This window comes from Pogona vitticeps, chromosome 2, assembly GCF_051106095.1.
Source record: "Pogona vitticeps strain Pit_001003342236 chromosome 2, PviZW2.1, whole genome shotgun sequence".
NCBI classification, from domain to species: Eukaryota; Metazoa; Chordata; class Lepidosauria; order Squamata; family Agamidae; genus Pogona; species Pogona vitticeps.
This window is the reverse complement of record NC_135784.1, coordinates 25,422,818-25,448,984: the sequence shown is the minus strand read 5'-3', so window position 1 is coordinate 25,448,984 and position 26,167 is coordinate 25,422,818. Positions and strand designations below refer to the sequence as shown.

The 26,167-nt window shown below is 42.0% G+C and overlaps 1 protein-coding gene across 6 annotated transcripts; it reads left to right on the top strand.

Annotated features, from left to right (window-relative positions):
- The first annotated feature begins 374 nt into the window (after positions 1 to 374).
- On the top strand, positions 375 to 25,113 carry LOC110069948 (uncharacterized). Of its 6 annotated transcripts, none has more exons than XM_078388534.1 (7): positions 375 to 2,804; positions 4,179 to 4,363; positions 5,299 to 5,422; positions 17,289 to 17,371; positions 17,675 to 17,798; positions 18,599 to 18,685; positions 20,205 to 25,113. In XM_078388534.1, exons 1-7 carry the CDS (start codon positions 2,783 to 2,785, stop codon positions 21,659 to 21,661), a joined length of 2,082 nt encoding a protein of 693 aa, XP_078244660.1. In that variant the 5' UTR covers positions 375 to 2,782; the 3' UTR covers positions 21,662 to 25,113. The 6 variants fall into 6 exon arrangements, with proteins under 6 accessions (XP_078244660.1, XP_078244661.1, XP_078244662.1 ...); XM_078388535.1 differs by having other exon boundaries at positions 377 to 2,804; positions 4,281 to 4,363; XM_078388536.1 differs by having other exon boundaries at positions 377 to 2,812; positions 4,281 to 4,363.
- Positions 25,114 to 26,167: the final 1,054 nt, after the last annotated feature.

The window sequence follows — 26,167 nt, the reverse complement described above, 5'->3', positions numbered from 1 at the left end:
GCAAAATCAGGGAGCTAGACGGGTTACAGATTGTATTTGTCCTAAGTGTGGAAGGGATTGTCACTCTCGAATTGGCCTTCTCAGCCACACTAGACGCTGTTCCAAGTCCTCCATGCAGAGCACGATACCATAGTCTCTCAAGACTGAAGAATGCCTATGTGTATGTTAAATACATTAACCTATTTGAATTGGGGCTTATGCCTAGTTTGGATGTCGTCTTGCCATTTATTCATACATAATTTTTCCAATTTTCTGTAATTAATCTGTAAACCCACAGCAGCACCCCAGTTACTTTAATTTTAATGGTTTCTCTAACTGGGTGGGTCAGAGGAAAATAGAATAACATCACTGGTGCAATATTATCGCATGCCACCATCACCATCCCTCTCAACCTTCAAATGTTCCCCCTGGGAGAAGACCTAAAGGGACTATGTTTGGAAGAGCAGGAGCTGGAGAGAAAAGAGGAGAAGGATCCTAGAGGAGGTTATTTCAGCAGGAAAGGGTGAAGAGATAAAGGGAGAGAAGAAAGGGAGGAAAGGGCAGTTGGAAATAGAGGAGGAAGCTTGTTAGGTGCAGGAAAAGGAGGAGGGTGAAAGAAATAAAGACTGGGTAGAAATACAGTAGTTCAAGAATTATTATTATTATTATTATTATTATTATTATTATTATTATTATTTTTATTTTTATTTTTATTTTTATTTTTATTTTTATTTTTATTTTTATTTATTTATTTATTTATTTATTTATTTATTTATTTATTTAATTTATATCCCGCCTATCTAGTCGCGGTGGACTACTCTAGGCGGACTGGACTACTCCAAGAAGACCCCTGGATAGGAGATTGGACTGAATTTAAGCTCCCTAGGGAATACGCTGAAAAGGAATGGAATAGAAAGATTCACAGAGAGCCACCATATTGGGGCAAGAGAGAGGAGAGAGAAAGAAGGAAAAGGTTTGGAGCGGCTTCTCAATTTCAGTGTTAACAACCAATTCTGTCTCTTGCTTCAGGGATGGCCCGTTACCTCCCTTCTCCTCAAACCATGGCAAATCTCCTTTGAACAGTAAAGGGGAGGAACTGGAGTCTCTATAACACCAGTTCTGTGGAATGCTCGATTCATCCGGTACACCTGTGATTAACGTTATTGGGTTGGGTGGAAAACTCAGGCCACCTGTGGTTCCCTCCCAACCATTAAATCATCCAATTCCTCTCCATCATCCCCTCAGTTATCCTACCCCTGGCCTAGGTATTTTCTTCAGCAGCCAATTCCAATGCCAAATCAGTATCGGAATCTCTCTGTAATAAATTGACCGCTCTAAGTTAGAGATATGGAGCGATGGGCTATAGCTTCATTTTCATTAATATCTTCGTTATTGTGGGTGGGAGAAGCGAGCAATTTAGTCTTGTCTCCTTTTCTTTGCCCTCATGAATTACCATGTATAGGTAGGGTTGCCAGATGTCAGGCAAAAGGAGGACATGTCCTCCTTTTTAGCCTAATGTCTGCCATCAGGCAGGCAAAGATAAAAACCTTTAAAATGTCAGGCTTTTGTATATTTTATGTTATAATTTTGGAAGGGAGGGGGAGAGGTGGAAAGACCCCCTTCCCCCTGGCTTTCCCCGCCCCCACCTGCCCGCCCACCCCCGGTATTTTGAAAAAAAAGCCTCCACTGAATATATTTTTAATTTTTAACATGACTGTTTCTTGGTCAGTTCACTAAGAGACATTTATTGGCAGCTATTGTAATAAAACTGTATTGATTGTGGATTTAATATGGAATGATTCAAATGAAACATTCAATATGTCCTCCTTTGTCCTCCTTTTTTGTCTTTCTATGTCCTCCTTTTAGTACCCGTGTATCTGGCAACCCTATGTATAGGAGAAATTCTAAGTTTCTTGTATCCCTGTCTAGTATATGCTCCATGCCTACTGTACAAACAATTTGCAGAAGTATCACACTTTGCATTTGGGGAAATCACCACACTGTGCCTTTAACTGCCCTTTCATTCATTCATTCATTCATTCATTCATTCATTCATTCATTCATTCATTCATTCATTCATTCACTTATTTATACCCCGCCTATCTGGACTACCAGTCCACTCTAGGCGACTAGAGTTTTTAATTGTGCGGCTCTGCTTGCCTGCTGTGATGGATGATAAACTCTCATTGACTAAGTGTTGTGTTAGGTGGAGTTTAGGGCTATGCTTGCTACCAGCTGCTGATTAATAGCTTGTCACCATAATTTCCACGGTGATTATGCCTAGCCAGTGGTTTTTAATTCTCGCCCCCCCCAAATACTATTTTCCCCTGAGGCCAACTGACGTTCCCTCCTTCTTGAAGCTCAGAGGGGTTTGGATACAAAGTAGCCTCAGCTGGCCTAAATCTGGTTCCACCAGCCTAAAGCCAGCATGGGTATTTACCAATGTGTCCTAACACAGCTATATATTCTAAATAAAATGGATTAACATAACCCAAACACAAATGAAGAGAATACTACTAAAATCAGAACTGTGGAATAAAACACAACCAAAACCATGTTCCACCATATGCAGCTGAACCTTCCTCCTCTTTTGATCTGGATTAAAACTCAGCAGCCTAGATTCCTACTAAGGTACATCTGGAAGAAGACACAGAAGTGCCAACCAGTCTTCTGGGGGTTAAATGAACAGAGGTCCCCTTCCTAGAGAGGCAGGATGCTGGAATGATGGGGAAGAAGACAGCCAGCGCACTTTTAATCAGTCTTCCGGACTGAAAAAAAAAGGCATTTTTAGGGATGCTTAGACATGCAAAGAAGAGGACAAAGAGGTAAAAGGGTGAGATTGGGACCCGCAATTGCTTTACTGGGAGGGAAGAGTATATCTTTCAGCTGGCCTCTTGGAATTGTTTGCAGGGAGTTGGTCCATGCAATCCCACTGGGGAAAAAATTAATTAGGTTAAAGCCTTTGCGAATACAATTAGGAATTAATTTATGTCCTTTTGGGTAGAGATTGTCCTGTTTGCCCTATGTAGTGTGCAGAGGGGCATTATTGGCAGAAGATGGCATAGATCCCATTAGCAGAGGAACAAGTAAAAGTGCCCATTGTGTGTCAACAGTTGCTTGAGATTGTGAGGTTGTCTTTGTCTTCTTTTAAAAAATGTTTGCTTATGTTTTGTATTTCTTGTTGATATGCTTGCACCAGCTGACATGGCTACCACTTTGAAAACTAGGACTGGAATATTCTAAACTGTGTATACTTTTTTATGGGTTGGGGAACATAACTTGAGCATATGATGCTCTGTTCCCATGCCAAACTGGAGCATAACCCATACTCCTACAGACACTATATTTATGCTAATTTTTCCAACTGCATTGTGTGAGATTTCTTTATCAAATTGCTTTTTCTGTTTGACCTCTGTTTCTTCTAAATTCTGGTTTACTCTCCTACCAACCACTGCTTATGTCTGGGAAAGAACAGCCACTTCCTTTAGCTTAATTAAGAAAATTGTTATCTTATCTGACGGCATTTACCAGCAAGAGCCAAAATCCTGTTGCTTAGCAAGGTAAATTGCACTAGAGAAGGTCATTGAATCTACAGTACAGTATGAGGATTTAGTGAGTGAAACCTGCCGTTTCCAGTTTAGAGTTTTTGTGCTGTAGCCCACTTTCTTTGCTTCACTCAATGCCATCTGGGGATTTTATTTATGGGATTTTAGGGATAAAAATTTGGCTCCAATGACCTTTATTAGCAAGGGGGCTGCCCTGCTCTCCTGACTAATAAAGGAACACAACCAAGCGGTGCTGAGCTAGAGGCTTCTACCTAACATTTTAAATATAATGTTACTAATTATTTTTAAATTTTTGAATAATTTACTGTTTTTGACTTGTACTATAGTGTTTTAATGATGCAAGCTGTCTTTGGTCCTTTTTAAAAGAAAGGCAGGGTAAAAAAATATTTTAAATAAATAAAAATAAAATAAGGGCAAAATATCGGGGAATTAGAATTTTTTCTTCGGGGGGGATTTTAGGGATAAAATTTGGCTTCTGTTACAGGTCTTAACAAGGGACTAGCCCTCCAGACTGCTAATCATTGAAACCAAGGAGTGATGGGCAGAGGCTTCTTTTGGATCTTCAGAAAACCTGAATGCTGAGGAAGAGTGAAAATCTGGTCATGACTGGAGAAAATACTTTTTGCAATACAGGGAATGAGGAAGAGGGCTCAGAGGTGTCAGATATGATGGACACCTCTCCATTGACCAACGATGCCCTTCTTGATGCCTCCTTTGTCTCCCCCCCCCCCCCAGATGATACAATGGCGAAACAGACCCATTCTAGATCATCTCCTTTTGGTGGCGAGAAGGAAGGACCTTCCAAACAGACCTCTCAGGTAAGGAAGGGATTCTACCAATGTCACTCGTGTGAGCCAGGAGGTGAGGCTGAGGAGCCTAACGCCGAGGGAGGCCCGGAAGGAAAAGACGAGAAATCGGCTGTGGCTCCTCGCCTCTGGAATAACCTTCCTCCTGAGATTCGTGTGGCTCCCTCGCTGGGTAGCTTTAAAAATCAGCTAAAAACATGGATGTTTCGGCAGGCCTTCCCCTCAGTCAATTCCTGATGTCCCCCTTTTCTCCTCCCCCCTATTGTTTGCCCCAATTTCATTCACATGTTCTCTATTATCTAAAAACTGTTTTATATATATTTCCATTGTGTATTTTATGTTGTAAGCCGCCTAGAGTGGTCTTAACTGACTAGATAGGCGGGATATAAATAAAATAATTAAAAAATAAAAATATTGAGGAGAGATGCAAGGGGGAAGCCTTGGTGCTTTCTCTGTGTTGGAAGTACAGTGGGGTCTTGACTTGAGAACTTAATCCGTATTGGAAGGCGGTTCTCAAGTCAAAAAGTCTGTAGGTCAAGTCTCCATTGACCTACAGTGCATTGAAAACCGATTAATCCCGTAACAGGCCGTTTTTGTTCCATTTTGGTTTTTTTCTGGTTGTAAGTCAATTCTCAGGCTGCAAGTCAAACCTAAATTTTGCGGCCAGAGAAGTCTGTAACTCAAAAAGTCTGTAAGTCAAGCCGTCTGTAAGTCAAGGGTCCACTGTAGGGGGTCTGTGCAAGAATATTTTTCTCCTTTTCCTTACTTTTGCTGCTAGAAAGAACTCTGTAAAGCGGCTCAGAAATTTTCCCTTGTGAAGTCTTGACTCCTGAACAAATAAAATGAAAGAAAAAGAGTGAAAGCCTGTTACTTTTATAATAGGAGCCAATGGGACTGTTTCAGAGACTGTTTCTGAGCAGAGACTTGTTGCTTCTGTCTTTGTGCAGCTGGTGTTCTTTGAGGAGGTGGCTGTGTATTTCACCCGGCAGGAGTGGGACCTCCTGGATCCAGGCCAAAGAGCTCTGTACAAGGAGGTCATGCTGGAGAACTATGGGATGGCAGCCTCCTTGGGTAAGGACAGCTTTCTTCTTAATTGCTAGGTGCTGAAGGGTTGACATTTCTCCCCTATGTAGTTGTGGGAGATCAATAAGAATGATCTTTGTCAATCACTGATGGTTTCTCCTAGATTCTAGAGGGCTTCATGGGGTACCACATGTCCTTTGCAATAAGTCCTCTCAGGATAAAAGCTCTTTTGCAACCTTTATGCTGGAAAGTGGTGGTATTTTATTAGAATTGCCCTGGTAGCTTTCACTATTTATGACTGAACGTTTGGGCCCTGTCAAAGAATTAGTTGAACAAAAATTATTTAAAGTGGGAACAACTCAAAGAGGACAGTTGCAATGAAACTCAGATTGTCTACATTAGAAGAAAAGCCATTTTTATGGTTTTGAATTACCTGGGAAATGTTACATAAAATGACTCGTCAAAGCTACATAGAGCTTTGCGAGTCTAAAATTTTCTTATTAGGCTGTTCAAATATGGTATAATAAACCAACAAATAATCTGTGATTATCAGTCAGTTGTTTTGAAATTGTATTTTCAAATTGATCTGTGTTTGAATTGTTTAGAAATAAAGGATTTTTTAGAAACTGGTAAAGGTTTCTGTAATTTTGTAAATTTTATGTACTTTCTTCACATTCTGATTCTTGGTATATGTGATTTGGGCTTTAGCTTTGTTTTTCTTGATGTCATTAGTTAGCTAGGAATGTAGAGTCTTTATTGCTGAATTTGTAAACATTTTGGTTAGTGAATAATTTCTCTAATTTTTCACTTCTTTTGAAAAAAATTATGGTCCGGAATATAGTTCTATTACCGGTTCTCTTGTGTGTGTTTTTTTTTTTGAGTTTACCAATTCTATTTCTTGACGGTTTAACTTGATTGGTTTCTTTGATGCATATCCCTCAAAGTTTGGTTTTAAGGGCATCCAGAAGAGTAGCAATGCTCATGTCCAACACAGGTTTAGTTTTTATATACTATAATTTGAGGTGGTTTCCCCCTGCAGAGTTGCCTTTTTGCTATAATAAGGTTGAACACCCAAGAGAATGGTTGTGGTTGATCTGCCCCAATAATAAATCTAGGGGTTATCAGAGCACGATCAGCACACAGTCATTAGTTGAGCTTTATAATAATAATAATTTATTGTCATTGTAAGTATATACACAGTATACCCATACAACGAAATTTAGAAATTTAGAAGCTCCCCATTGTCTTCTTACCTATGTCTTCGTCACCACTCTGTAGTCAGTTCTAGAATAGGTTTGAAATCCATTAGAGAAAGCTGTGTAGCCTCTTTCATTCAAGTGGCGGAGTCTCGAAGCTAATGAATAAAATTTGCTAAGCCCTGTTGGGTGGCAGTACCTTCAGTTGCAGCAAGTGCTGCTCTGCAGCTTTGAGCACTTCTTCCTTTTCTTCAGTTTTGGGTGTACTTGTTGGATCATTTACTCATCTCAACTTATTAAAAAGTTATGTATCATCATGTGGTGCTGGTCAAAAAGTATGAGTTTCAAAGTTGGAGACAAATATGAACTGACCTATTGGGTTGTCTACTTTTATTTAACCAATACAAGGTGCCTTTGGCTTCTATATCCTTTACAGTGGAGCCTCGCACAACGATTGCTTCATACAACGACGAATTCACACAGCGATGGGTTTCTTTGAGGAATTTCCCCCATCGTTTAACGATGTTCTCTATGGGGGAATTTCACTCAACAATGTCCCTTTTTTGCTCCTGTAATAATGTCTTAAACTGTTAGAAACCTGTTTTAAATGCTTGCAATCGTTAGCCCACCTCCTGAACCCTATGCAAACTTAATTTGGTGTTGTTCTGAGTCGTCGTTAATTTTTGGTGAATTTTTTTATTCTCCATTGAAAGCCTTTGAACGGTCAGTTTAAGTTTAAGACACTTTTACAGGAGCGAAAAAGGACTTTGCAAAGCCATTGAAATGCATTGAGTCAGCTTTAATGCATTTTAATTGGGGAACCAGGTTTCACTCAACAATGTTTCCTATGGCGATTTTCGCTTAAGGACAGCAATCCGTTCCAATTGGAACAGATTAACCGGTTTTCAATGCATTCCTATGGGAAATGGTGTTTCACAGAACAATGGTTTCACACAGCGATGAATTTTTTGGAACCAATTAACATCGTTGTGCGAGGCACCACTGTATATCTATAAATCTGAAGCTATGATCTGGTCTATATACAGTATTAGACACTAGAGAGAGGCATGAACCTTGCTTTGGCAGTTTGGCCTGGGCCAGCACAGCACCCACACAGGTGTTCTGTAGGTCCTTTATGCTTCCCTCCCCAACTTCCTCTGCACACTCGCACACTCGCTGGCTGCAGCGTGCTTCACTCCATTTCCTTCTCCATACAATTGTCCACTCAGATGAAGAGGCAAGGCAGGGAAGCTCAACATGTGCCAGTATGTGGACAATTGCGCGGAGAAAGTGGGAGAGGGAAGCATGCTGCAGCCGGTGAATGGGGCAGATGCCAGGAGGAGGTGTGGGAGGGAAGCATGGGAGGGAAGCATGTGTCACCTGTGGGACACCTGGTAAACACATTCTGGAAATACGTATAAATATATACTTCTGAGCTTTTATTTCTTTCAGGAAGCAGATAAATGAATCAGTGGATACTGATCCCACAGATAGAGCACCCTACTATACTGATCCCACAGATAGAGCACCCTACTATACTGATCCCACAGATAGAGCACCGTACTCCTATATTTTCACAGCAAATATGACTCCTTAATTGTGAATTTCAGTTAACCTTTACAGTACTTGTAACAACTTTGCATTGGTGTTAAAAAGATAATTAGAAATCTTCATTAGCTCTCTCTCCTTACAAGAATAAGGAAAATCCTTGGCAGTGGCTAGCTTGGCTTAAGGTCTTGTTTAATTTTTTTTTTATTGATGAGTTTAAAGACACAATTACCTTTTGGGGGCCTCTCTTTTTGATTTCAATCTCAACAGCTGTAAGGTAGACCCCCTTATCAGAGGATGGTGAAAGGAATATATAGGTATTTTACAGCACAAATGAAAGCGAACCTACAGTGAATATGATTGAGCACCAGTAGAGGCTTATTACTAAACATATTTGGTGGTGGCAATGATGGTAGTGATTGTATATTGATGTGGATTGGGGTCCAAGGTCAGGTGGTGTAGCTTGTCCTTCATCACCCCATTGCCCAAGAGGTTCAGGGTGATCTTTGAAGGAGGATTCTTCCAGTGGGAGCATGATCAGTGGAGGGGATGCTGGGTCAGCTGAGGTGATGGGATAGGTCACAGCCAAGAAACAGAAAGAAATTGAAATGTACTTCAAACAGGACAGATGCATTGTAAGGGACTTAATCTTTTGTCTTGATAAGCAGTATCCAGCCATTCTGGAGACAGTTGTAACTCCCAAAGGATCATGTTTGTAGTCTGTAGTCTGATATATATGCTTCCAGTGTATATCCTCCTAGACGACTAGGTCAGCAGGTGAGTAATAAACTTAAATAAGAAGCAAATACATAGATTACTAGCAACAACTTGGAACGTGTGGCATTTTATACTCACCAGCCTGCCTCTTTCTTTGAAAGAAATTCCCAAACCAGATCTCATCTCCTGGTTGGAAGAAGGAGAAGATTCGTTTGTCCTGGACTTTGAAGAACAGAACAGATTGGCAGGTACTTGTTTAGCTGTGAGGTGGGACCACTGATGACATACTGAAAATTTTTCAACCTGTGCTTAATCACCAGGGCTAGTCAGATATAAAGCAAAACCTACAATCTCTGAGTCCTCCAGGATTGTTTTCCTCCTGGATGATCAGCTCTGTGTGTCTTCATTAAGCTTTGTAGCCTATCTATGTGATTTAAGGCCACTGTCCTGTTACAGCATTCATTCAGCAGTCCCATGTGATCATCTTTCACTATAAAGCCCTAGTCTCAAGTTTGCATTTCATGAAAATAAACCAGTCTTGAGGTCTACAGTCTAGCCTGAACTTCTAATATTTTCCCTTATCTTCTGCCTTGGAAGAGGACGTTTGTGGCCTATCTGATCCATGTTTGTGTTCTGGATCATGCCCTCTGCTTCTTTTTGACAACACACTGGCCTCTGATCCTTTCAGACAGACCTCTGGCTACCTCATCTCTAGACCCCTTCGTGCCTATACGCTTAGCCTTGTGAAGCTCTGACAGGAATAGAAAGAACAATGAATTAATTGAGGGAGTGCCTTTAACGAAGACAAAGGTTTATTTTGCTCATCTACTTTGAAAGCCCTGTTAGGGTCGTTAGAAGTCAGCTCTTGACTTGAAGGCCTCTAACAGCAACAAAAAATAAGGCCCCTTGTATGTCTAAAGAAAGCAAGTAGAATATCAGCCAGAAATGAATTATTGCAATCATTTGAGATAGCAGATTGTTTGAAACGTGGCCTTTGTTCCACCAGAGGGAACAGAGAGGAAATTTTTAAATCTTTGAGATGTTGAAAAGAAGAGTAATTGGACCCCCAATAAGATCTTGAAAAGTCCTAATGGTTTCTGTTTTTGTCTCTCAAATTAGGTAAAGGTCAGGACTATGAAAACTGCCAGAAGTCATCTCTTGTTTCATTTGAGGTTAACAAGTATGAAGAAGGCAAACAGTTATTTGGGAATCCCAGGGGACTCAAGAATCAAATGCAAAAACAGTTCAAGGAAGGAAAGGAAAAATCTGTTGATTCTCAAGAGACGGGAGGCAGATTAAAGAAACATGTCAATACCTTTTCAAGATCAAAACAATATCAAGGCAAAGGCTCAGGAAAGCATTTCAGTATTAGTGGAACATTTTCTAAACAGGAAGGACAAAGCAAAGGGAAGAAACCATATAAATGTGTATTGTGTGCAAAGAGCTTCGGACGTTCAGGGCACCTTAGACAGCACGAAAGAACTCACACAAGGGAGAAACCATACAAATGCACTAAGTGTGAAAAGAGCTTCAGTCATAGTGGAAGTCTGAGTATACATCAAAGAACTCACACTGGGGAGAAACCATATAAATGCATGGAGTGTGGAAAGGACTTCACTGTGAACTATAACCTTGCCATACATCAAAGGACACACACTGGGGAGAAACCGTACAAATGTATGGAGTGTGGAAAGAGCTTCACGGAAAAAGGGCACCTCAAGAAGCATCAAAGAATCCATACAGGGGAAAAACCATATATCTGCATAAAGTGTGGAAAGACCTTCAGCGAGAGTGGGTCACTTACTTCCCATGAAAGAACTCACACAGGGGAGAAACCATATAAATGCACGGAATGTGGAAAGACCTTCAGACAGAAAGGCCACTTAAGGAAGCACCGAAGAATTCACACAGGGGAGAAACCGTATACATGCATTGAATGCGGAAAGACTTTTAGTCAGAAGGGGCACCTTAGGCAACATCACAGAACTCACACAGGGGAAAAGCCATATCAATGCATGGAATGTGGAAAGAGCTTCAGCCAGAAAGGGCACTTCAGACAACATCACAAAATTCACACAGGGGAGAATCCATATCAATGCATGGAGTGTGGAAAGAGTTTCAGTGAGATTGGGTTACTTACTCTCCATGAAAAAACTCACTTGGGGAAGAAACCATATAAATGCATAGAGTGTGGTAAAAGCTTCAGACAGAAGGAACATCTTCTGCAGCATCAGAGAACTCACACAGGAGAGAAACCATATAATTGCATCGAGTGTGGGAAAAACTTCAGTCAGAAATGGCACCTTAAGCGGCATCAGAGAACTCACACAGGGGAGAAACTATTTCAGTGCATGGAGTGTGGAAAGAGGTTCAGTCAAAAAGGGCACCTTAGGCAGCATCAGAAAATCCATGTGGGAAAAGCCATATAAATGTATGGAATGAAGAAAGAGTTCCTGTGATAATAGGTCCCTTTGATTCCATCAAAGAATTCACAGGGGAATGGGGAGAGAAATCATACAAAATCATGAAGTGTGGCAAGAGCTTCAGACACAAAGATCATTTTGGGTAACATCAAAGCACCTTCATTGGGAGAAACATAGAAGTGGATGGGATTTATTTATTTATTTTATTTATTCATTCGTTTTATACCCCGCCCCCCATAGACAGTGTCTACGCGGGGCGGCTTACAAAAATCATAAAATATCATTGAATGACAATAAAAACATCACAGTCGCAATCGCAATCGTAATCAAAGGCAATCATAATCATAAAATATTTAAACAATAATATAGTATGATCAAGATGGGAATGAAAGAACATAAAGATATAATTCAAGAATTGACAGGATGTTTGAGCAGATTAGTTACTAGACATCAAAGACCTTGTATGCTGGAGAAAGCATATCAATCTGGGAAATATCAGTATTACTTTGAGCCTTATTTCCTGTATGATAAACCACATGACAAAATTTGTAATAATCCATTATTTATTGGAAGAGGTTCAGGCAGAACAGAAAATATCAGTGATTCATATAGAGAGAAAACAAATGCATATTCTGTAGAAATGTCATTGAGAGGTGGAATCTCATTAAATAACAGAGATCCCACTTAGGAGATGAGTCAGGGTGAAAAGCACTTTAGTCAAAAAGTAAACCTTGTGGGATGCCAAAGGGGTCACATAGGGAAGAATCGACACAAACATGGGCTTGGTTACCTCAAGTCCCTTCCAGCTTTCTGGCTCTTGAATGGAAGAATGAGGAATGCCAAACAGAAATAGCCAGCAGGACTGCTTGAGATCCCCATAAAATCTTTCACCCGAGTTCATTGTCGTAAGGGAATGGAGTCATAAGGATGAGCCACTGGTAGTGTACTACAGACAAAGCGAAGGTTATTACGAGAGAGCAACATCAAGGGTTCCAGAGATGACAGCCCCAATACTGGAGTTTATTTACTTGTTCATCCTCTTATATATGATTTATACAGCTTATCAACCACGTTATGGTTGGCAGTCTTAAATACCTCGCATCTTGATAGTCCTATTCCTGTGTTAATGCTGCCCTGTCACTTTTGCTGTTGTCTGGATCACCACCTGGTTATAACTACCACCACCATGGGGAAAGTATGAAAGGCAGAGTCTGAACTTTCTACGTGTCTAAAGAAGTTCATTTTGAACCATGAAAACTCGTGCTGAAACAAATTTTTTTGGTCATTAAAGCGCCACAGTATTTTGTCCTTGTTTTCTTTTTCTTTCCTTTCTTTTTTCTTTTGCTTTTAATTTTGTCCACATAGGACAGAGCGTGGCAACCAGGCAAGTCCTTGTTCACTCAGTATAAAAGATTTGGTTGGTTTATAATTTGGAAGTACCGTGAGATACTTCATAGCTGCCTCAGGTCCTTTCATGGGGGTGAAAGGCGAGATATAAATCAAATGAATAATACATAAATATCATTGGAACTACACACATAGCTTTTTAGTTTTTGAGATCTCTATAGTTACTAGGCTTGGTTAGCACGTGACACACAATTGCATCTCTTTGTGGAGAACATCTGTCAAACAACAATCTGCAGTGTTAGTAAGGGTGGTTATGGTTTTGACTTATAAAGCCCTGCACAGTTTTTGTGCTTGCTACCTAATGGAACGTAAGGGACATGGTGGCGCTGTGGGTTAAACCGCTGAAGCCTCTGTGCTGCAAGGTCAGAAGACCTGCAGTCGTAAGATCGAATCCACGGAATGGAGTGAGCCCTTGTCGCTTGTCCCAGCTCCCGCCAACCTAGCAGTTCGAAAGCATGCAAAATGGAATAATGCAAGTGGATAAATAGGTACCATCTTGGTGGGAAGGTAAACAGTGTTCCGTGTCTAGTCACGCTGGCCACGTGACCATGGAGGATTGTCTGTGGACAAACACTGGCTCTATGGGTTGGAAACGGAGATGTGCAAATTGTCAAGGGGAACCTTTACCTTTACTGTATCTAATGGAACAGCCCTTCCCCTCCTTGTCCTCAGACCTAAAAATATTAGCTGAGACCTTTCCTGGAGTGGCCCTTCAGTCTCATGTCCTTGTCAGTGTTTATCTTCTAGTCATGAAATGCGCTTCCTAAATATGGCTTCCTGGTAAGTAAAGGGGTATCTCCTGGCATCGTAAAAAGGCCTTATTTTCTTTAAAGGTTTTGATAATTGATTATTATATTTATCCTTATTCTAAATTTTTTCGGGATATAGGCTTGTGTGTGTTTGCAATTTTTATGTTAATATTTTATTTGATGATTCATATATTTTATTTGCATTTTGAGTTTTGTTGATTAAATTTTTGTATGTTACTCAGAGAACAATAGTAATAATTGACTAATAAGTATAAATTGCAAATAAATAAATAGCATTGCACATGCCTGAATACATTTGAGTCCTTTGTACAGTATGTTTTTTTGATGAAAAACACATTTCTGAATTAGATTTTCTTCTCGTCTGGAAGAAGAACAAAATCTGTCTAGTGTGCTGAGGAAAAGATTAGCAGGAACCTGCTCTGATCCATAGTGAGAATATTTGTTGTCTAGAAAATGAAAATTTCTTCAGTAGATTTCTCATCTTGCATGTCATCAGTGGAGTTGATCAGCCAGCAGAATTCACAGCCTGATGATTAGGTAGTCTCCTCAGGGACTGATCCATTAGGCTGTCAATTTCACTGGAGAATACCTCTCCTGGCTTCATCCTTCTCATTTATTTATTTATTTATTTATTTATTTATTTATTTATTTATTTATTTATTTATTTATTTATTTATTTATATCCTGCCTATCTGGTCGGGTCAGGACCACTCTAGGCGGCTAACAACCATAAAAGGTACAATAAAAATATATAAACAGTTTAAATAATAAAAGCCATACAAAGAATAAGAGAAACAATAAAAGAGGAAAGAAAAAGGCATCAGGAATTGTCTAATGGGAAGGCTTGCCGAAACATCCATGTCTTTAGTTGATTCTTAAAGATACCCAGTGAGGGAGTGCCGCGAATCTCAGGAGGTCGATTGTTCCAGAGGCGAGGAGCCACCGCCGAGAAGGCCCGATTTCGTGTCTTCTCCTTCCGGGCCTCCCTCGGCGTTAGGCTCCTCAGCCTCACCTCCTGGCTCACACGTGTGACACGGGTAGACCTTGGTGGGAGTAGGCGTTCCGCCAAGTAACGAGGCCCTAAACTGTTTAGGGCTTTATACGTGAGCATCATCACTTTGAAGTCAATGCTGAATTGGATGGGCAGCTAATGCAGGGCAGCCAGAGTGGGTGAGATGTGTTGGAATTTTTTCACTCCACTAAGTAATCTGGCCGCCGCATTCTGCACCACCTGTAGTTTCCGCAGCAGCCTCAAAGGTAGCCCCACGTAGAGCGCATTGCAGTGGTCTAATCTTGAGACTACGAGCGCATGCACCAAGTTAGTGAGTGCCCCCACATCAAGGTAGGGCCGCAGCTGTGCTCTCCGCCTGAGGTGAAAAAAGGCGGTGTGGACCACCGACGCCACCTGGGATTCCATGGTGAGAGCCGGGTCCAAATGGATCCCCAGACTGCGGACCCCAATCCCTGGCGGGCAGGGTCACCCCCCCAAAAGAGAGGGAGTTTCCCAGATCCCCAACTGTGGGGGGACCCACCCCCAGTACCTCCGTCTTGTCCGGGTTCAGCTTTAGCCCGTTCTCCTGCATCCATTGCAGTACAGTCTCCAGGCAGCGACGAAGGGACAGAACGGCATCTCCTGCGGTTGGCAAAAAGGAAATGTAGAGCTGAGTGTCATCCGCATACTGATGACAAAAGGCTCCACACCCCCTGATGACCCTACCCAGCGGCCTCATATAGATGTTGAACAGCATTGGGGAGATAATCGACCCCTGCGGAACCCCACAATTGAGGCTCCACGGGGCCGAGACACTCTCCCCAAGCTGCACTCTCTGGGGACGGTCCTCCAAGAAGGAACGGAGCCAGGCCAAAGCCAGGCCACCTATTCCCAGCTCGGAGAGCCTCCCCAGGAGGATACCGTGGTCAATGGTATCAAAGGCCGCTGAGATGTCAGGATACACTGACGATACAGTGATGCAGTGACATAATGATTCATTAGTAGGTATGTGCTCTTTCAATTTTTTTGGACTCCAGTTTACAAAATTCACCAAGAATTCCTCAGAAAGAATTCTAGAAGTTTCAATTCACAAAGACGCACAAATTCCACATTTCACTCCCCTGGGGTAGGTCCTGCATCCGACGCTGCTTGGCCTTCGGCATGCTTAGTTTCCTGTTGCTGATGTAAAAAAAAAGAGTCGTACTCCCACTGCCCATTAGGCTGTCTGAAAGGTACAGTGGTGCCTCGCAAGACAATGTTAATTCGTTTCGCGAAAATCGCTGTCTTGCGAAAACATTGTCTTGCAAAACGAAAAAGCATATTGAAATACATTGAAACCGGTTCAATGCGTTCCAATGGGCTGAAAACTCACCGTCCAGCAAAGATCCTCCATAGGGGCAGCCATTTTCGGTGCCTGTAAAGCGGCGAATCCGTCCTGAAAACATAGCAGGGAGCCATTTTGCACAGCGGGCGGCCACTTTAGAACTGCCAACCAGCTATTTCAGAATCATTGTTTAGCTAAAAATCGGTTCCCTGCTTCGGGAACCGATCATCATTAAGCGACTTTTCCCCATAGGAATATCATTTTGCGATATGGCAATCAGGAAGGCAATCAGGAAATAACAGAAATGACAAATGTGCTGTTAAGGATCAATGGTGAAATCCCACTGCTTCTATCAGAAGTAATGGTTTGGGTAGCAAATCCATACTGCTAATTCAACAATTGAAATATTTCCATTTTTCGTTGTGAACTGCTATCCTGGGTTAATTTTGAAATCTAAAATTCCCCATGCTTAGTGATTAGGCCGTTTCTATGGCAACACCATGATGCACATGATGGCACAAGTACTCCTTCCACGTTTTTCGGAAAAGAGGTTGTTGGCCTGGGATGGGCAGGAGGAAAGGGGGCAGAGTTGCCAGTGGAAGGAAAGGGTAAAAGCTACAATAAAATTGAAAAGGACAATGGAAGTGAAAAACAGTCGACCATCTCTAAGACCTCAGCTTCTGGTGGTCTTGAGGAAGCTGCAGAAGCAGAGGCTAGCAGCCCAAAGCTGAAGGACTGTGTAAGTCTTATGTGTAGGTCTGATCACATTGGCTGATGTGGGTCCTTCGAAAGCTGCATTGTGATTTGTTTTGTTTCTTTGATTTTTCTACACACACACACACACACACACACACACACACACACACACACACAGAGAGAGAGAGAGAGAGAGAGAGAGAGAGAGAGAGAGAGAGAAATTCCAGCTTGTCAATGAGAATCATTGCTGAATGCATTCTGCCACGTTTACAGCTGTCTTGATTTCGTCATCTCCTTTTGCTTTTCCCTTTTCCTGCTTTCCAGTGTCACAGGATCTCCCCCTCAGGCAAAATCCAAGTTAGGATTTAACAGAATACAACGCATCCTCTCCCTTTGTACTTTCCTACAACTGAGAGTGTGAACAGGAATAAAACAAATGATCTGTGTGGTCAGTTTATGACTTCCACAAAGCTGGCCTTCATTTATGAGGGTTAAAATCATGAAACTTAAGATGGCTGTAATTATATAGAACAGCTGGATAGAGCTGTGGTTTAGGGTCTCTGGCTGCAGAGCCAGAGTTTGGGAGCTCGATTCCCTGCTGTGTCCCCTTGACGGGGGCTGGACTTGATGATCCATAGGTCCCTTCCAGCTCTGCAGTTGAAGATGATGATCATGATGATGACTGGAAGTCTTCCTACCCGTACCAGTCTCTGTTCCCCACAGACCCCTGCTTGTCAGCTCCTTCCCAGTCTCATCTTTCTCTCCCTCCCTTTTTTATAATGCAGGAACTGCAGGAATCTCTTGAGATTGCCAAGCTTATGCTTCCGTTTTCTGTCTCACAGGGAGTGCGAAGACAAAAGGGGCAGGCTCTGGATCATCTCCTCTTGGTGGTGGATGGGAAACGACGGCCCTACACCTGCCTCAGGTAAGGAGAGGATTATTGTGGAGAGATGCAGCGGGGAGCAGCCCTTGGGCCTATCTCTGTGTTGAGAGCGGAAAGGATTCAAAGAAAAACCTGTCTTTTCATTACATTTGCTGCCACAATGTGGGTATTTAAGTAGGCTGTGAATGTTTCTGTATTTCTTGCCTGAAATCCTAAATCCTGAAGAAGGAAAAATAATATTTGCAAAACTACTTGTCTGTTACTTTTCCTTTCCTATTAAGAGCCCAGAGGTAGGTATAGGGGGACTGTTTCTGAGCGGGAACTCTCTCTTCTGTCCTTCCACAGCTGGTGCCCTTTGAGGAAGTGGCAGTCTATTTCACCAGTGAGGAGTGGGACCTCCTGGATCCAGGCCAAAGAGCTTTGCACAAGGAGGTCATGCTGGAGAACTATGTGAACGTCACTTCTCTGGGTATATAGCTTTTCCTCTCAGTTTTATTGTCGTCTTTAAAAAGCCCGACAACTTCCCACGGGATGCATGAGTGGATGGGCCAGTTCGGGGGTGGTGGTGGTGGTGGACCCTCATTAGGTCCAACTGGGATGGAGATACTTGTATTTGTTGACGAATACAAATATCATCATCTCTAGTTGCAACCCTCCCCTCCAAAATATCAAGTAAGTACAGTGGTGCCTCGCATTACGACGTTAATTCGTTCCAGCGAAATCACTGTAGAACGAAAATGTAATGCGAAAATAAACAGCCCATTGAAACGAATTGAAACCCCTTCAATGCGTTCCAATGGTCTGGAAACTCACCGTCCAGCGAAGATCCATAGGGTGGCTATTTTCGGTCGCTGTCTTGCAAGGAATCCGTCCCAGAAAACAGCGGGGAGCCATTTTATTTACTCAGCGGCCATTTTGAAACCACCAATCAGCTGGAGGAAAATTTTCGTTTAGCGAAGAATCGGTTCCCGAAGCAGAGAACCGATCATCGCAAAGCAAAATAAAACCCATTCAGACCATCGTTTCGCGATCACAATTGCGATCGCCAAAAGTTTGTTGTAATGCGGTTTCATCCTAATGCAGGGCAATCGTAAAGCGAGGCACTACTGTATTCTGAAGGTCCTCTTTCTACTGGTATGTATTTCCTACAGGACTTGTTTCATAGGTTATTGATAAATGCGAGCAAGAGAAAAAGTCATAAACTAATTGTGACAATTTAGAAACACTGGAAATTCTGTGCTCATTCACCTCTCTCTTTTTAAAAAAAAGAAATTCCCAAACCAGACCTCATCTCCCGTCTGGAAAAAGGAGAAGACCTGTTGGTCCTGGACTCTGAGGAAGAGTGGAGATCGGCAGGTACCTGCTTATGTGTAGAGTCGGACCACTAAAGAGATTACGTGAATTTTTCTGTTTGGGAATGATCAGCCGCACTGATTCAAGGAATGCTGAGTCCACTGGCAGAATTCATGGGCCTCATCTTTCCATCAAAAGTGCTTTTCACTTACATAACTGCCACTCCTCACTCATTACAGTGGGGTCTTGACTTGAGAACTTAATCCGTATTGGAAGGCAGTTCTCAAGTCAAAATGTTCTCAAGTCAAATCTGCATTTCCCATAGGAATGCATTGAAAACCATTTGATCCGTATCTGCTCTTTCCGTCCATAGAAACTAATGGGAAGCTGCTATTCTGCCTTCGACCACTAGAGGGGGATATTTTGTTTCTTTTTTTCTTAGGTCAAGAAAGGTTCAGGGAAGGCAGGGAAAATACAGTCCAGGCAGTCCGAAGACTGTCTCCCAATCCACTCTCTAAACGCTGGGAGGAGTGAGGAAGCAGACAGGCACCCTTTTTCACTGGCCAACAGTTAACTGAAAGTTCACATTTTGCACTTTCCCTGCCTCCCATGTGGTTTTTTTTTCAGTTCTTAACTCAAATCTAAGTACGTAAGTCAAGTCAATATTTTCCTATGAGAGCAGTTCTTAAGTCAAAATGTTCTTAACTCAAGTAGTTCTTAAGTCAGGACCCCACTGTACTCTTCACTAGAAGTCTTAAGGTCTATAGACTCTATAATAATAATAGCTGTGTGCTGTCAAGTCAATTCTTACTTACAGTGACCCTGTAAGTTTACCATTTCCCTTTTCTGGAGGGCACCTTGGGACTGTGCAGCTTGCCCACTGCTACACAGGCTGGCTCTTTTCTTGGGAAGCACAATGGAGAACTCCCAACTTCCGGCTCTCTACCTAAAACACTGAACTATCCAGCTAGCTTTCGTGGTCTATCTATGTTGTTGTTTAGTCGTTAAGTCGTGTCTGACTCTTCGTGACCCCATGGACCAGAGCATGCCAGGCCCTCCCGTCTTCCACTGCCTCCCAGAGTTGGGTCAAAGTCACTTTGGTAGCTTTGATGATGCTGCCCATCCATCTCGCCCTCTGTCATCCCCTTCTCCTCTTGCCTTCACTCTTTCCCAACATCAGGGTCTATCTATAGCACAGTCTAAAATATGTCATGCATTTTCTTGTTTTCTGAACTCTTGCCTGTGGTTTATCTCATCCCTGTTTGATGTTCTTGAACTTGCTCTTTGTCCTTTTTTGGACAACACATGCCTCTAGTCCTTTTAGACTGACATCTCCATATCTCCATATCCAGCATCCTGAGTGCTAGTACATGTACACTCACTGAGATTTCACTAAAAGATAAGAATGAGTTAGCTGTAAAAGGGACACAATTTTCTGTTCCTTAACTACAGAGGTAAATGTTGTCAATACTGAAGTACTGTACAATGCCTGCCATGGTTAGATTTAAAGCTATCATTGAAGTCCAAACAGTCTTGAATGTTCCTAACAGGATATCATCTATCTTTTTCTCTCCCAAACAAGGTGACAGTCAGGAAAAGGAGAACCATCAGACGTATGTGGTGTCATCAGAAATTACTCAGCATTTACAAAGAAGAAAGCTATTTTGGAATCAAAGAGGAACAAAAAATCACAGGAGAAACCAAACCAAGAAGTGGGAGAAAAATTCCTCTGGTTATCAGGGAACTGACAGCAAACTAAAGAGACGTTGCAGAATCCAGCCAGGGTCAAAACATCATCAAGGTATGGACCCCCTCAAAATTTTCAGTGACAATGGAGCATTTTCTGACTATGAAGGAGAAGGCAGGGGGCAGAAACCATATGAATACATGGAACGTGGAAAGATTTTACACGTGAGTTCAGCTCTTACTAAACACGAAAGCCTGCAAAGAAGAGAGGAACCATATAAATGCATGGAGTATGGAAGGAGAATTAATCAGAATGGGCAACTTAGGCAGCATTGTAGTATTCCTGTTGGGGAGAAACCATATCAATGCATGGAGTGTGGAAAAAAGTTCAGTCTGAGCTCAAATCTTATTAGACATCAAGGAACTCATACAGGAGAGAAACCATACAAATGCATGGACTGTGGACAGAGGTTCAGACAGAAAGGGAACCTGAGGCGGCATCAAAGAACTCACACAGGGGAAAAACCATATGAATGTATGGAGTGCGGAAAGGGCTTCAGTGACAGTGGGTCACTTACTATCCATCAAAGAATTCACACAGGGGAGAAACCCCATAAATGTGTGGAGTGTGGAAAGAGTTTCGGTGGTAGTAGGTCACTTACCATCCATCAAAGAAGCCATACAGGAGAGAAGCCTTATCAATGCACAGTGTGTGAAAAGAGCTTCTGTTCAAGCGGAAGCCTTAATTTGCATCTAAGAGGTCATAGAGGGGAGAAACCATATAAATGCCTGGAGTGTGGAAAGCATTTCATTCTGAGTTCAGATCTCATCAAACATCAAGGAACTCACACAGGAGAGGCTTCATATAAGTGCATGGAGTGTGGAAGGACTTTCAGTCAGAAAGGGCACCTTAGGCGGCATCAAAGTACTCACACCGGAGAGAAGCCCTATAAATGCATGGTGTGTGGAAAGAGTTTCAGTCTGAACTCAAATCTTATGAGACATCAAGGAACTCATATAGGAGAGGAACGATATAAATGCATGGAATGTGGAAAGAGATTCAGTCAAAAAGGGAATCTAAAGCGGCATCAAAGAACCCACACAGGAGAGAAACCGTACGAGTGCATGGAGTGTGGAAAGAATTTCACTGATAAAGGGCATCTTAAACAGCATCAAAGAATTCACACAGGAGAGAAACCCTATGAATGCACGGAGTGTGGAAAGAGATTTAATCAAAAAGGAAACCTTTGGCAGCATCAAAAAAACCACACAGGGGAGAAACTAGAAAAATATGGGGACGTGGTTTGGAAGGTTGAAAGAGTACCAGTGAAAACTGATTACCAAATATGTTAGACTTGGGGAAAACCATATAAATCCTAGAAACATATTTGCTTCCATCTTTGTTCTCCACTAATAATCCACATGAGAGAAAATGTACTACTACATAGTTTGTAGGAAGAGGTTCGGTGAAAGCAGAAAACATTTTGAGTTTTAACAGGCGTCAGCAATCCTTTCTATGGTAAACTGTAATCAGCAATGCTAATTTTGAACTCCCCTTTTTTGTTCGATGTGTACACAGAACATATAATATGAAAAGCCTTACTAGATTTAGATACAGTGGTGCCTCGCATAACGAGCACCCTGTTTAAAAAGCGATCACATTGCAATATTTTGAATGGCAAAACATTGCATTGTGATGATCAGTAAGCATTTCACTTACCGATCTTCGCATTGCGATGTTTTGTCAACAGCTGATCGACAGTTCCAAAATGGCCGCCAGGTCAACAAAATGGCTGCCCGCAGTGTTTTCGCGCAGTTCCCTCGCTTACCGAGGCAGCGAAAATGGCGGCCAGATGGAAGATCTTCGCATAATGGTGAATTCTCCCCATAGGAACGCATTAAACATGCAACGATTCTGGATAGCGACAATTTATCCGGAACGGATTATCATCGCTATGCGGGGCACCACTGTAGAAGAGTGAGAACTGATGAGAGAAATATAAATAATTTAAGATATGCAGATGGCACCCTCTTACTGGTAGAAAGCAGCCATGGCCTGAAATGAAACTCAAAGAATAAAGTGCCAAAGCAGGGCTGTAGTTGAATGTTAAGAAGACCAAAATCTTAGCTACAGAAAAACTATGCAACTTTAGTGTTGACAATGAAGAAATGGAAATAGTTTGAAGTTTTGTGTACCTTGGTTCAATCATCGCGGAGAATGCAGCCAAGAAATCAGAAGAAGACCAAGAGTAAGAAAGGCAGCAATGAAGAAATTAGAAAAGATCATCAAGTATAAGGATGTGTCATTGGAAACCAAGACCAGGATCATCCACACTCTTGCCTTTCTGATCACCATGTATGAGTGTGGAAGCTGGACAGTAAAAAAAAAAGCTAACAGGGGAAAAATGTTTTGTTTGAAATATGGTGCTGGAAGAGAGCTTTGTGGATACCTTGGTCTGCCAGAAAGACGAACAAGTGGGTCCTAGATCAAATCAAGTCTGAACTACCTCTGGAGGCAACAATGTTGAAACTGAGGCACATCACAAGAAAACCAGATTTTCTGGAAAAGATGCTGGGAAAGGTGGAAGGCAGCAGGGAAAGGGGAAGACCAAACACAAGATGGACTGACTCCCTAAAGGAAACCACAAGCTTGAGTCTACAAGAGCTAAACAAGGACATTTGGGAGATTCCTCATTCATAGGATCACCATAAATCGGTGGTGACTTGACGGCATATAACAACATTTTTGAAAGAAGTTACCGTTTTGACCCAGAAAGTCCTGTGCACTTTGTGGCCTCAGTACTTGGGGAGGGGGGACACCCATTAAATTGTGTATTTTCTCACGGCTGAAAATATCAGCCGAAACCTTTCTAGGATTGCCCGGATTGTCTCAAGTACAGAGGATGGCAAGGAGAGAGAGATGGCTAACTCACTGGATGTGGAAAGCTTTCCTAGGGAGACCCTGCAGGTAACTATATGGGCATCTTTTGATACCCAGCAAAGGCATTTTTCTTATTTTAGGTTTTTAATATGGATTATTTTCCTACTCCAATGTTGCGTTACACTGTAACATTTATGGCAATAATATAGCTTCTAACAGATTTAAAAATTTTGTCCAGATACTAGGTTTGACTTTATTTGATGCTGCCTTCTCCCATTTCTTGATTACATTCTTGAACGTTGCTCAGCAAATAATAGTATTAGGGGACGAATAAATACAAGTTAAGAGGAGATAAATAAATAATATTTTGTATACCGGATATACACACTGTGTCTCCTCCTTTAAAAAGAAAATTGTTGAATAAAATTTTATTTCTTGTTTGGAACAAGACAACCCATTTGTCCAGCGCTGAAGACAATATTATTAGGAACTGTCGCGAGCATGCTGGAGCCTCTATTCTCTCAAGCCTCCAGGAGGTGCTCACTCTTCTTCTCAAGTTGCTGCCACCAGGTATTGCTGTTTCAATACCAAATGTTCACTGAAACATGTGTTTCTTTGAAACTTAAACTTGTTTATTTGATTAATAATAAGTAATAGGTAAATCACAAGTTGCTAATCAATTTCTCTCACTCACTGAACTCACTAATACACAGAACCCTACTCTCACTGACTCACTCAATCACAATCGCACTGACTGCCAGAACTCTCAAACTCTACCTTATACTCCATACACCCCACTTTATATACAAGCCACTCCCCCCTTAGCACCACCTTCCGTTCACTCATTGGCTCCTTTTCCACTGCTCAGCTGTGACGGACAGGTGACGGCAGGGCTGAACGCTACAGGAACCTATTCTGGAATACAGTGGGAGGATTTTTTTTCACTTTGACTATGCACGTTTACAGGATGTTTCTCTATATATTGCTCCTGAGAATCCACTTTCTTCAATCCATCATTCAGATCACATAAACCATGCAGTATAGTCTGCCTTTTTGCAGTTATAAACCTTTTCCTCATTAAGATGAGATTCAGAAGCTATTATTGTTGTTTTGACTTATATACCTCCCCATAGTGCTAGCGCACTCTCTGGACAGTTTTTACAGCATAGTTAGGTAAGCAACATTTTGCCACCACACCCAGCAAGCTGGTTCTAACTCATGTTATTGACCTCGGAAGGATGGAAGACCGAGTCAACCTTGGAGCCAGCTACCTGAACCCATCGGGATTGAACTGAGGTTGTGAGCAGAACCTTGACTGCACTATTGGAATTTAACTCTTGGACTGCAGAGCTCTTTTGAAATACATAGCCTATTGGATATAAATATACATTTACAATATTGATCTTAGGCCATCACTGCCTTTGAATCTAAGTATTTACCAGATTGGGGTTCTTGGTGTGGTGTAGTGAGCCTCTGAAGAACAGGGTTCAAATTCCCAGTTAGCCGTGGAAACTCACTGAGGGAAGCAGAATTGGTAAAACTACTTAAAATATCTCAATTAAACTTGAAAGCTCTATTAGTTATAAGGCAGTTCTGACTTGATGTCACAGGACACACACACAGAGTAGGGCCCTTGTATCCATGGAGGATCGGTTCCAAGCCCCCCTGCAGGTGCTGAAAATTGTGGATAATGGTGAACAGTAGATGTAAAATAGTAAAAGATAAAAATCCAAAAATACTGTATTTTCATGATGTATTTACCAGAACTGGCCAGTAGAGGAATGTTGGAGACCATGCTATGTATTCTTGAACAAGAATGCTTAGCATGGTTTCCAGCTCCCTTTACTGGCCTGTTCTGGTAAATACACCATGAACATATATGTTTCTAGTTTTTTTTTTCTTTTAATATTTTTAATCTTTTAAATCTTTAATATGAAACTGTGGTTACTGATCTCCCAGATAAGGGGCTCCTACTGTACCAGATTACCACCAAAAGTACAGTATACAACATAAACTTTGATTTGGATTCCTGCCTTGAGCAGGGGGTTGGATTCTAATGCTATGATTCTAAACAATTCTAAACATAGGCTATGATTCTAAACAATGAGATCACATCAGTTTGGATTTTATTTTCTTCCCGTAGGTTTGTGACAAGTCTGGGTTTTTTTCCCTTTCCCTTTCTGGAGACACAATACATAACACAGCAATACAAAAAGGCAATTCTACAACTACAGATTGAAAATAAAACATGGTGTGGGGGGAGTAGTTATAGCCTGGCATCCAAAGCTGGGGCCACCACTGAGCAGTCAAGAACCAAGAAAACAATAGACCAGGAGGAGGAGGAGGAGGCAAGTGAGGTTTGTATCTTTCGGTCTTTACCGGGTTGTGTGTGTGTTTAGTCGTTTAGTCGTGTCCGACTCTTCGTGACCCCATGGACCAGAGCACGCCAGGCCCTCCTGTCTTCTACTGCCTCCCGGAGTTGTGTCAGGTTCATGTTGGTTGCTTCGCAGACACTGTCCAGCCATCTCATCCTCGGTCGTCCCCTTCTCCTCTTGCCATCACACCTTCCTAACATCAGGGTTTTTTCCAAGGACTCTTTTCTTCTCATGAGATGGCCAAAGTACTGGAGCCTCAGCTTCAGGATCTGTCCTTCCAGTGGGCACTCAGGGTTGATTTCCTTTAGAACTGATAGGTTTGTTCTCCTTGCAGTCCAGGGGATTCTCAAGAGCCTCCTCCAGCACCACAATTCAAAGGCATCAATTCTTCGGCGGTCTGCTTTCTTTATGGTCCAGCTCTCACTTCCATACATCACAACAGGAAAAACCATAGCTTTGACTATTCGGACTTTTGTTGGCACGGTGATGTCTCTGCTTTTCAAGATGCTGTCAAGATTTGTCATCGCTTTCCTCCCAAGAAGAAGGCGTCTTTTAATTTCGTGGCTGCTGTCTCCATCTGCAGTGATCATGGAGCCCAGGAAG